Source organism: Carassius carassius, chromosome 5 (assembly GCF_963082965.1).
Source record: "Carassius carassius chromosome 5, fCarCar2.1, whole genome shotgun sequence".
In the NCBI taxonomy this organism is placed as follows: domain Eukaryota; kingdom Metazoa; phylum Chordata; class Actinopteri; order Cypriniformes; family Cyprinidae; genus Carassius; species Carassius carassius.
The window spans coordinates 2,323,131-2,335,092 of NC_081759.1; the positions used below are offsets into that span (position 1 = coordinate 2,323,131).

The 11,962-nt window shown below is 42.2% G+C and overlaps 1 protein-coding gene across 1 annotated transcript; it reads right to left on the reverse strand.

The window, feature by feature from the left end:
* LOC132140216 (asialoglycoprotein receptor 1-like) lies at window positions 1-10,715 on the reverse strand. Its single transcript, XM_059549031.1, has 9 exons — window positions 10,561-10,715; window positions 10,031-10,117; window positions 2,706-2,804; window positions 2,329-2,433; window positions 2,063-2,215; window positions 1,817-1,909; window positions 1,128-1,288; window positions 818-927; window positions 1-201 (listed from the first exon to the last, which is right to left on the reverse strand). The coding sequence occupies exons 1-9, from the start codon at window positions 10,631-10,633 to the stop codon at window positions 48-50; spliced, it is 1,035 nt and encodes a 344-aa protein (XP_059405014.1). The 5' UTR covers window positions 10,634-10,715; the 3' UTR covers window positions 1-47.
* Window positions 10,716-11,962: the final 1,247 nt, after the last annotated feature.

Below are 11,962 nucleotides of genomic sequence, written 5' to 3' on the forward strand. Positions count from 1 at the left end.
AGTGTTTGTATTCATTCAGTGCTAACCACACTTTAAGGCACATATTTTCAGTCCTTTTTTTTCTTTTTACATATATACTTCATTTTGTAAGAGCAGTGGGCATCATTTAACAGCCCATTTCCTGTTATTTGCCCACAGTCCTCTCCTTCCTCTCCCAGACCATGTTGGGTCCAGTCATCCGGCTGCCCAGGACTCCATTGTCTGTAAAATTGAAATTCAAAATTTGTTAAACTGTTAATTTATAACAGTTGAACATAAGCAATATCCTAAACTGACTGACCAGAATTAACCATTTTGACAAATATCCTCATTGTTTGCAGAGGACAACTCCTCCCATCTGGCCATTTTCATTCAAATCTACAAAGTAACATGTAATATAGCCAATACCTAGTAATCTGTGATTTATTAAATTATAGGCTGCCAATAAAGAGTGCAAGCTTGTATGACAATAATAAATTATCAAAAATGATTTCTGCACAATTAGTTTCATTGCGTCATGAAAATTGAAACAATTCAAACATAGAACTAGTACATAAGTTTAACACTCCAGACCCTACTTCGCATCACGCATACACAATATTCAATAAATGTAAAAAAAATTTCAGGGTTTGTGATGTCACCAACCTGGGAAGTAGCTCATAGTAGTTCCTACCAGCCATAACTGTAGGCATTAAACTGCCATCATTTTAAACAATCTCTCTCAATTTGCATTGAACTTTCAGCATTGTAACATTGCAGATATTTTAAATTTTTTAAGACCCATGCAAACCCTGTACCTCTGGAACCAAAAGTCTAGTTCTCTATATATTTAACTTACTCTTTATTCATGGTGTAAGGAGTGTCATCCGCCCATCTCCACTGCCCTGTGTTCTGGTCCGTAAGACCAACCCAGTATGAATATGGTTTAGCCATATTGGTAACAAATTGCTAAGAAGGGAGATAAAATAATAACTGAAAGACAGATTGAATTGGTGTGTGTGTGTGTGTGTGTGTGTGTGTGTGTGTGTGTGTGTGTGTGTGTGTGTGTGTGTGTGTGTGTGTGTGTGTGTGTGAGAGAGAGAGAGAGAGAGAGAGAGAGAGAGAGAGAGAGAGTGTGTGTCTGTGTTAGTTTTTGTGTACCCACGTACCCACTCCTTCTCAGAGGCATCTTCTATTTTTAAGAGTAATGCACCCTGGTTTTGGCAGTAAACTTTTGCTTTGGTCCAGTTCATTGAATCCTGTGAGAACAGGTAACAGCTGTTTCTGAACGGGATCCAATCGGGTTCAATACAGCCTGATGTAAGCAAGTCTATGTAAGTAAGAGAAAGAAAGAGAGGGCAAAATGGTTCATTCATTTGTACTCAAGTCACGCAGCACATTTAATCAAATCACCACGGTAAAAACAAAATCAAAAGAGACATAACTAATTAATCAATTATTTTAAATCAAAGAATTTTCATTTTGGTAAACCTCCCCTTTTCGCTGAGATGGTTTTTGTGAATTCTTATTTAAGAATACTTATCTAAGTTTTATAGTATTTTTTTCTATACACCCTCAGTAAAAGATTACAGAACCAACTTTTTATCTAAAAAATTTATTTATTGTCTAATAAATGTTATCCTACCTAGATATTGTTCTCCCACATTGCTTCTACTCATTTACTCTGACCACCTTCAAATACTGTAACTGAAGCTGTTATTCCTGTTGTACCTGGTGCACCTTCATTATTAATGTTCTTGGTAAAATAACAGTGGTTATTCTGCTGCATAACATCATTGAAAGAGAAGCTCCATTATATTTGAGCACAATATTACATTTTGAATTTAGAGTTACTCACTGGTAAATGATAGTTTATAAGAAAGTAACTGAATAGATGATCTCGTGTCCCCCATGAAATGACTCAGGCCCATCAGTGTCCTTGAAATGTCCACTTTAGTTGAAGACAAGTAAAAAAAAATACAATATATCAATACAATTACCTCTAATAAAAGGAGAAGCTTATTCTATAGAACAGAATATTTATGATTTTTAAATTGGCATTGATTAACATTTATATTTTAGGTCATATAATTTAAGGTCTTACTCAAAATAGGTTTTGTGCGTTGAAAAGACTGTAGAGACAAAACAGATGAATTTGAACTGTGCTGTATCAGTTTATCCCTAAGAGCCGATACTGAAGAACTCAAACTGCCCATCAAACTCTTCACTTCAGTGTGTGACACATTCTGCTGGTGCTCTGTAGGACAAAACCCAGAGAAAGTTTCATAATTTGAGCAATGAAACGAATTCAAACCCTTAATTTGTTCATTTAAGGTTGAGGATTCAAAACTGAAAAGTAACAGTGCTCACCCAACTTTTGCAGGATTTCTTCTTGTTTGGATGTGAGTGAACTCAGTGAGGAGACAAGATCAGTCATCAAGGTCTCGATATTAGACAATTTCTTTTCTTGCAGTTCTTATGCATATAGAATAAGAGGGACCAATTAATACATTATCTGTGCTTTTTATGCATATAGGATATCTAGAACTATATTCAGTGTTAAAAGCCAAAGAGCAAAAGAATATTTAAACATGTTGGAAGACATTTGAAGAGTGTAATGTAGAACTTTACTATGAATTTATGTTCAAAAGATTGTAAAAGTACAAATATTTTTATACATTTAATATATTAAATTATGTTGATTATTATGATGATCTGTCAAAAAATATAAAAGACAACTTACTAACCCCTATTCATTGGGTTACTTGCTCCAGATGTGTTCAAATATGAACTCAGGCTTGAAACTAAGGTCTGCATCTCTGCAACCTTATTTTCTAGGGCACCACCTACCAAAAACAGTTGACAGTTAATTAGAAGTCTATTACCAAAACTGGGTATGAGATTTTCATGATATGATAATCGTCTCAGAAAATATTACAGTTTGACGGTATATATTAAACAATAAATTCTTAATCAGTAACAATGACTCTTAAAAGGATAAGAACAAGTTAAGTGAACAAATCCTTTATTGCAACAAACTTGGAATATGAAAGTATTGAAGTCTTGCTTCTCAATAAACAAAAAACATAAATTAAATAAACTATTAAAATTAAAGCTATAAGCCTTATGTTTATCCATTTAGGACTTTACCATTTTAATGATTTTTTTAAAATGTTATCAAATCCAAATTTAACAACTCCTTTTATTTTTGGCAAAGTGCTGCACAACATATGGGTATACTGTTAAAACATGGACAAACACGATGCTCCTTAAAAATAATGTTTAAATAATTATTATAAAGAATATTATTGTTGTTAACTTTTAAGTACATTGTACAATGCTAACATATTTTTGTCATAACTTCAAGTTAAATCAAACTATTATTTAGACGAGTTGTAGCAGACCTGTGAGTTTTTTATATCCTAAGTATTGTCATACTGAAGATTTAAACTTTATTTCGGCATTGGATTTCAATTAGATATAATCTCTGTCTCTGCCATTTTCTCTGTTGTACATGCATGTAAGCAGCCAAGTGAATGCAGAGTCAAGCAGCCGAGCAAAAATAAGGTAAGATTTTGTTTTCATAATAAAAAACAAAAAAACAAAACATAAATATGCAAATGTTTACTGTATGATAATCGTGCACATTCAAACTGCGATAGACCGTCATACTGGTATATCGCTACAACCCTAGACAGTACAGAACAAAGCTAGGCCTCTGCCTCCTATGAGGGCAGCACTTGCAGGTTCACCACCTGATCCCTGAAGGGAGAATTTGGATCCTTGTGCATGTAGTTGGACCGAGATCTCAGAGTTACATGGGAGTCAGCCGGCCCAAATTCTAGGCACAATTCATCAACCAAAAATGCCTGCAGGTTCGCCTCCCAATGATAGAAGCCAAAGCAACCAGGAGCTACGTTTTCATTGACAGAAACTTCAGCTCAACTGATTGCAAGGGCTTAAATGGGACCTGATGAAGAGCTCGAAGTACCAGACTCAGGTCTCAAGAGGTTTGGAGGTCCCTAAGGAACCAGAGGACCAGGTCGTGCTTCCCTGCTGTTTTACCATCCACGGGGTCGTGGTGTGCAGATATCACAGTAACTTACACTTTAAGTGTGGAGGGAGGCAGGCATCCCTCCAACCCCTGCTGCAGAACAGAAAGCACATCCCTGATCGAGCATCTACGGAGGTCCTCTCTGTGAGATGTACACCTCTAGATAAACAGGTTCTACTTCAAGGCATAAGATTGTCTTGTGTCTCGGTGCTCATGCTGAAATGGTGGTGTCCACTACCTCTTAGGATAGGTCACCTAGATCCTCCATGGTATATCCAGGGACCAGAGTTGGAGTTTCCAGGGGTCTGGACACGGGTGTCATAGGGTGCCCCATCTCTGTCTTGTCCTCACTAACTTTGCACAGAGTCTGTGCAAAGAGGCTCACAGGGGGGAACGCATACTTGTGCAAGACCTAGGACCAGCTGTGTGCCAGAGCATCTGTCCTGAGTATTCCCTCGGTCAAGGAATAAAACAGCTGGCAGTTAGAGGTTTTTGGAGAGACAAACAGGTCTACCTGAGTGGTACCAAAACTTCTCCAGATCAGCTGGACCATCTGGGGATGGAGTCTCTATTCTCCCATTCTCTTTCCTCTTACCTATCCTTTTTTACCAGGTTTGGAGGGAGCCTAGACAGGTTGGGCAGCCTGTCTACAACTGGCTCCACGATGCTGATTAGCTGCTGCTGCTGCTGTGGAATGGAAGCAGGGTGGACATAGCGGACCACCCTAGGTGATGCGCAGACCGAGGCATTGCAGTAGGCGGTCAGGTGGCAACAGCTGTTCACCGGGCCAGGATGTGTCTGATTGCCTCTGTCTACTTCTGTGCAGCCATGGCCTGCTGGGCAAATCTCTCGACTGCATCTGGGACATGGGGGAATTTAAAAACTGAATCTTGTAGCAACCCTTAAGTCAGCCAGACACAACCAGAGATGGTGTTCCTGGACAACAAGCGTGGATATCACATTACACAGTGAACTTGCAGTGACCTTCAATGCTCATAGCATTAGTTCAGTAGCTTTCTGCTGTACTTTTAGAACCTCAGGCTCGTGATCACCCTCATACAGGTCTTTCAGTGCCTTGGCCTGATGAACCTGCAATAACACCATAACGTGTAAGGCTGAGGCTGCCTCTCCACAGGCCACATAAGTACTGTCAGTCAGACTAGACGAATGCTTACAGGCCTTGAAAGGGAGACACATTCTGACCGCTCAACCAACGGGAACTCTGTGTACCTCCTGGCTGCCCCTCCATCAAGAGGGGAGGGAGGAAAAGCAACCAGATTGGTTTCAGCAGTAAAAGGTGCTGTCCACGAGCTGGTAAGCTCATCATGCACTTTCGGGAAGAAAGGCACCTGGGTGGGGTGCTGAGAACCAGCGCGAGACACCTCGAGATACAAATCATCCTGCCTCGAAGGTTCAGGACAAAGTGGATGTCTCCACCTGAGCCTGAACCTTCTCAGCCACCCAGGGAGGCATAGCCATCATTTCAGGGTACGATTCAGTAATTGCTACCATCTCAGAAGGAGTTTGTGCAGCCGAAACTTCTTCCCCAGAGAGCTCAGACTCGCCCTCCGATGCAGCGATCGACATTCAATCATCAGGGGAGCCCTAAATGATGTAGCTGGTACTCTTCTAGAAGGTCTTGGGCATCTCCACTGGCTGCGGTGTGCAAGTGGGGCGAGGGTTTCTGGGAGGTAAGTTCATCGGAGGGGAAGCCTTTACTGTAACCCTTCCACACTGAGCATGAAAAAGCGGAATGAATATCAGATGCGATGAGGTGCTGGAATTTCTATGGATGCCTCCATATAGATTGGAATATTTGCGCACCAAAAATGCAAATATTTTTTTTTCCAACCAGTCCGACGAATCTTTTCAGTTCCCTCTAGAGAACGGTCTCTCGACATGGCGTTAACACCTTGGGGACTCCCTTCCTTCCTAACCTACCTGAAATCCTATTGCACAACGCCAGTGAAGTTGCAACTCTCACTGACCAATGCCAGCCAAGACGGCAAATGTGGGCGGGGCCTCGCCACTATATATTGTGCCGTGTTGGCGGCATAACCTCAGATTCTTCCTCTTTCAATTATCCTACGGAGACAGCTGTTGAGAAGACGCAAGAAGACGGATTTCCCTCTTGGCGTTCCAGCATGTCGAAAGTTTGCACGCTGTGTTCGGGGCCTATCGAGGCCCCGGACACCCACGAGTTCTGCATCCGCTGCCTTGGTCTCGCCCATGCGGAGGCAGCACTCAACGGGTCAGGCTGCCCACACTGCGAAGAATTCTCAGTGTGGGTGCTTAGGGCCCGGAAGAATATCGCCCTCGGTGATTTCTCTCGGCAATGTCCCACCGCCGTCAGCGAGCCGCTGGTGGGACAACAGCCGCACGTGGGCGACCGCGCAGAATGGCGCAATTCACCTCCCCCCCGCTCTCCAATGGGCTTGGAGGAGGATCTTCAACCTGCCGCTGGAGCAGCGGAGATTATTTCATTCGGTGGAGGCGTGGGCTGCGCCCCAATTTTCACCAAAGTCCATGGAGCGGAAGCCCGTGGATATACGCGCATTCTGCCCGTCGAGGAATGCACCCCGCTGATCGGCAAAGCACGACCCTCCCTAACACACAGCACTGCGAGGTGCTGTGTGGTGCTTCGCCCTCTGAGGTGCTTCGCCCTCTGTGTCTTTTTTGCGCGAGCGCATGGCCATCCATTCCAGGCATTTCGGTTTGGTTGCGGAACGTCATAGAGAACGGTTACATGCTTCAGTTTCGACGCAGACCACCCCGGTTCAATGGCGTGGTCATGTCGATGGTTCTGGCTCACAACATGCTGGTTCTGAGGCAAGAAATTCTCAATCTCCTCGCGAGACACACGATAGAAGTGGTCCCGCCGAGCGAGAGAGAGAGCGGGTTTTACAGCCGGTACTTTGTCGTTCCCAAGAAAGGTGGTGGTCTCCGTCCAATATTAGACCTGAGACCCATCAACCGTGCATTGTACAAACGCGCTATCAAAATGACAACGCTAAAGCAGATACTGGCACAGATTCGACCCGGAGATTGGTTTGTTTCGGTGGACCTGAAATACGCATATTTTCATATCCAGATCGCCCCTCGTCACAGGCGCTTTCTGAGATTTGCGTTCGAAGGCATAGCATATCAGTTCATGGTGATGCCGTTCGGGCTAGGGCTTGCGCCTCGTACGTTTACAAAATGTGTGGATGCAACACTTTCCCCTCTGAGAGCGAGCGGAATGCGCATACTGAACTATTTGGACGATTGGCTGATTGGCTGATCTTGGCACATTCAGAGGATGTATGCAACAGCCACAAACACGCTCTGTTACGTCACCTGGAGAGTTTGAGTCTCTGTGTGAACGTACAAAAAAACGTGTTACGCCCCAGCCAAACAATCATGTATCTAGGGGTGCAGTTGGACTCGATAACAATAAGGGCGCATCTGAGCCAGTAGTGCATACAAGATTTATGTGTCGACGACGGGCTGGGGAGCCCACTGCGATGGCTTACCGGCCTCGGGCCACTGGACAGAGTCGGAGAGAACGTGGCACATAAATCGCCTCGAGCTGAGAGTGGTTTCTTTGGCCCTTCAGAGTTTTATGACGCAAATCAGGGGGCACCACGTGTTGATTCACACAGACAACATGACGGTGGTAACGTACATAAACCACCAGGGCAGTGTACACTCGAAAGCCCTGTACAGTCAGGCAGCACGCCTTTTGCTGTGGGCCGATCACCATCTGCTCTTGGGGCTCATTCGAGCAGCGCACGTTCCGGGATGCCTGAACAGTGGCGCGGATATGCTTTCAAGGAACGGGATTCCTCACGGAGAATGGAGACTGAACCCTGGGACAGTGAGGCTGATCTGGGAACAGTTTGGGAAAGTGGAGGTGGACCTGTTCGCGACAGAGGAGAACACGCATTGTCCTCTGTTCTTCTCGCTGTCGCGCTCTCCCCTGCACTCACAATGCCATGGCCGAATGCCCGCCTGTATGCATTCCCCCCGCTAAAGATTTTGTCACAAGTGCTGCACAAAATCAGAGAGGAGAAAGCGTCAGTGTTATTAGTCGCTCCGTACTGGCCGAACAGGCCGTGGTTTCTCGATCTTCTAGAAATACTAACGGCTCCCCCGTGGCCGATCCCGCTGAGACAAGATCTCCTGTCTCAGGCATACGGCTCGATATGGCACCCCATCCCAGAATGGTGGAAACTTCAGGTGTGGATGGTGTGCGGGACCCGGTAAACATGGGTTCGTTGTCTCACCGCGTGATGTACACGATTACGGAGGCGCGAGCCCCTTCTACGAGACGCCTGTACGCTTGTAAATGGACAGTCTTTGAGAGATGGTGTGAATCGAATGGTCGGGACCCGGAAAGCTGCCCCGTGTCTGACATTCTGGATTTTCTGCAACAACGAACGGACGGCGGCAGTATGCCCTCTACGCTTAAGGTTTAATCCAATCCCTTCGAGGCATGTCGCAGGGTCGTATCTGATTGGCTGGGGATTTACTTTAGTGTATACAAGAATTATTTATGATTACTCTGAGCCTTTTTATTCTCTGTTCCCACGGCGTTGTTCTATACAGTCCCCAAGGCGTTAACGCCATGTCGAGAGACCGTTCTCAAGAGGGAACGTCTCCAGTTACTGTCGTAACCTCGGTTCCCTGAGAGACGGGAACGAGACATAGCGTAGGCCACCGTGTTCACCACTCGGATCTGCTGTACTGTTAATTCAGTCGGAAGATTCTGAGGTTATGCCGCCAACACGGCTCAATAAATAGTGGCCCCACCCACATTTGCCGTCTTGGCTGGCATTGGCCAGTGAGAGTTGCAACTTCACTGGCGTTGTGCAATAGGATTTCAGGTAGGTTAGGAAGGAAGGGAGTCCCCAAGGACCAGAGACGTTTTGCTAAGTGAAAACACAGGCTGTCCAATAAGATTTGAGCTAGGATCACGTGACCGGAGAAGCTGTTGTTGCACAAAAGGCCGAGAATGGTAGCGCTGTTTCAAAAACCAGTGTAAACAAAGACCGAAGAGTGTCCCGGGTAAGAGAAGAGAGCTGAGTTCTTGTAATCATTTGTATTTAAGAGCAGATTTATTCTCACGTCTTTTATACAGAATAACATTTCTAATAATTCTCCACTGAATCATGTGATCTGTAGAGCACCATCCGTTTTCTTATATGTGCGCAAGTGTTATGAGTCAGAGCACATTTACTCTCTAGTCCTGAGCTTCCATATTAAAAAAATTGAGTGAAACATTTTTCTACACATGAAATATGAAAGCAAATAGACATATTATGACGATATATTTTTTGTATGTGTTTTGCATGCTGCTCATAGTATTTTTTATAGCAATAAAGGATGTTTATAACAAATATTAGCAGTGTAGAAATATTACACATACAAAAAGTTTATAGAATCAAAATCAACTATGAATCATAATCGGAAGTTATTATAAGCACTCGATGATGGTTTAAAATGGTTAAGACATGTGAGGCAGCAATCGTGACCATTCCCCGGTGCCAGGTGGTATGACATCTTTAAAAAAACACAACATTGTCTGCAAAAAGACGCATTGTCACAACAGTGTAATGCTCTTTTAGGAAATACTCTATTACAGGGAATAATGGATCCAACCACCCGATGCAGCGCCAACACCCTCAAATAGAGGCTACTTTGCAGGGACTCGACACTAAAGCTTAGAATATTTTTTTTTTTATTATTTGCATTGAAAAAATAAATGTATACAAATTGTAATTATGTTATATTAATATAAGTGATTAGTTTTTTATTTATTTGTTAGAAAATCTATTACAAAATTCTGAATAATCAGACTAAGTCTAATGGTTAATATTTAAAACAATCATTGATTAGTTGATTAATTGCTTTAATAATCATTAGATTAATCAATTATCAATATACGGTATCTTTTGTTGTAGCCCTAGTCCATACCACAGTTAAATTAAAGCAGTCTAGCTGCAGTACACTAAAGATTGTGTTGTTTAATTCACTCACAGATGACAAAAGCCATGACCATAAATATAATCATGCAGACTGTTCCTAGAAGAACAAGTATCCCAGTTTGTCTGGTACATGGACGACCTGCAGGAAAAAACATACGCTTGATTAATGTATATTGTTTAATTCATCCCCACCCAAGTTTAATACTTGAGACTTATATAATTTAATAGAGTTTACAGCTATTTACAAGCACTCTATATAAGCAACAGTACTAATGATACGTTTCAGCACAAAACATTACTTTGATCAGTAATTGAAGCTGAGGAAGAAGGATTTTGCTGAACTGCATTCTCAATTCCAATTACATTCCAAATATAAAATATGATTTTGTAGTGATAATTAAAAAGAAAAAAAAAAAGGTTTCAAGACATTTAAATAAATGTAATTGCAAGACTTAATGAAACATTTTCCATTTCACCTGAACTGTAAAAGTAAAATTAGCTTAATGCTTTAAGCTTTTAGTTAGTTTAATTATTTCTCAAACAGTTTCTGTGACAGAATGTAATTTTGTAAATCTTTCAAACCTCTCCGAAATGATTTCTTAGGTTCACATTCCATCTCCATCCTAATGTATTCTTCTGAGCAATCCATTCCCATTTTCTGAGACCATAAAATGGAAGTAAAATCAGCTTGAATAATAACTTGATTCTTATAATGAAAAATCAATACAACACCTCCCTTTTATTATAATCCTTTATCTAGTCATGTTCCTTAAATAAAAAAAGGCACATTCACTTCCACATTCTGAAGAACTGATATTTAGGGACTGAGAATATTCTAAGTATTCGGTTACTGTTTCCTATTACAAGTAGGAAAATGTCTAAAAGAAAATTATGGCTGTGTGATGCTTACTTTACATCGTGTATTAGCTAAAGAATATCACTAAAATATTACATGGAACTCTAGAATACTTGATTCTGTTTGGTTAGTCACAGCATTCCAATGTGTGTAAGTTACACCTTTGGCTTGCTTAGTTGGGGGCACTTAATTTCTTGCAATATTATTGTTGTGGATTCACAGACACAGAAATGAAATGAGCTGGACGATGGCATCACTGAATCAATGATGAACTGACTTTAACTGAAAAATTTACTGTTTACTATAAACTATATGTTAACTCATCCTTTCTAATCATCCTACTTGTCTGCTTGATCCTATTCCATCTCATCTCCTTCAAGCCATTTCTCCTGACAGTTGTACCTGCATTCACTCACATCATTAACACATGCTCCACACTGGTGTTTTTCCCTCATCATTTAGACAGGCTCGTATAACTCCACTCTTTAAGAAGGCCACCCTCAACCCATCTCTTTTAGAGAACTACAGACCAGTTTCCCTTCTTCCTTTCATTGCAAAACACTTGAATGAGCTGTGTTCAACCAAGTCTCTGCATTTCTCACACAGAACAATCTCCTTGACAGTAACCAATCTGGCTTCAGAAGTGGACATTCAACTGAGACTGATCCAGATCACCAGATCCTGCTATCAACCCTACTAGCAAATGTGCATCTCAGGAAACTCACTTCAGTGGTTTGAGTCTTATCTATCAGAAAGGTCCTTCAAAGTATCTTGGAGAGGTGAGGTGTCCAAGTCACAACATCTAACTATTGGGGTGCCTCAGGGCTCAGTTCTTGGACCACTTCTCTTCTCTGTCTACATGGCATCATTAGGTTCTGTCATTCAGAAACATGGCTTTTCATATCACTGCTATGCTGATGACACTCAACTCTACCTCTCATTCCATCCTGATGATCCGACGGTAGCTACTCGCATCACAGCTTGTCTAACAGACATTTATTGCTGGATGAAGGACTATCACCTTCAACTCAATCTTGCCAAGACAGAACTGCTTTTAGTTCCAGTAAACCCATTGTTTCATCATAATTTCAGCATCAAGTTAGGCATGTCAACCATAACTCCTTCCAA

Excerpts from the sequence above, each read along its gene's own strand:
- LOC132140216 (XM_059549031.1), bottom strand. The coding sequence starts at position 10,633 with ATGGGAATGGATTGCTCAGAAGAATACATTAGGATGGAGATGGAATGT. Across the intron at positions 2,434-2,705 it reads AAGTAACCCAATGAATAGGG|AACTGCAAGAAAAGAAATTG; the intron begins GTTAGTAAGTTG and ends TATATGCATAAG. Across the intron at positions 928-1,127 it reads ATGCCTCTGAGAAGGAGTGG|CAATTTGTTACCAATATGGC; the intron begins GTACGTGGGTAC and ends CTCCCTTCTTAG.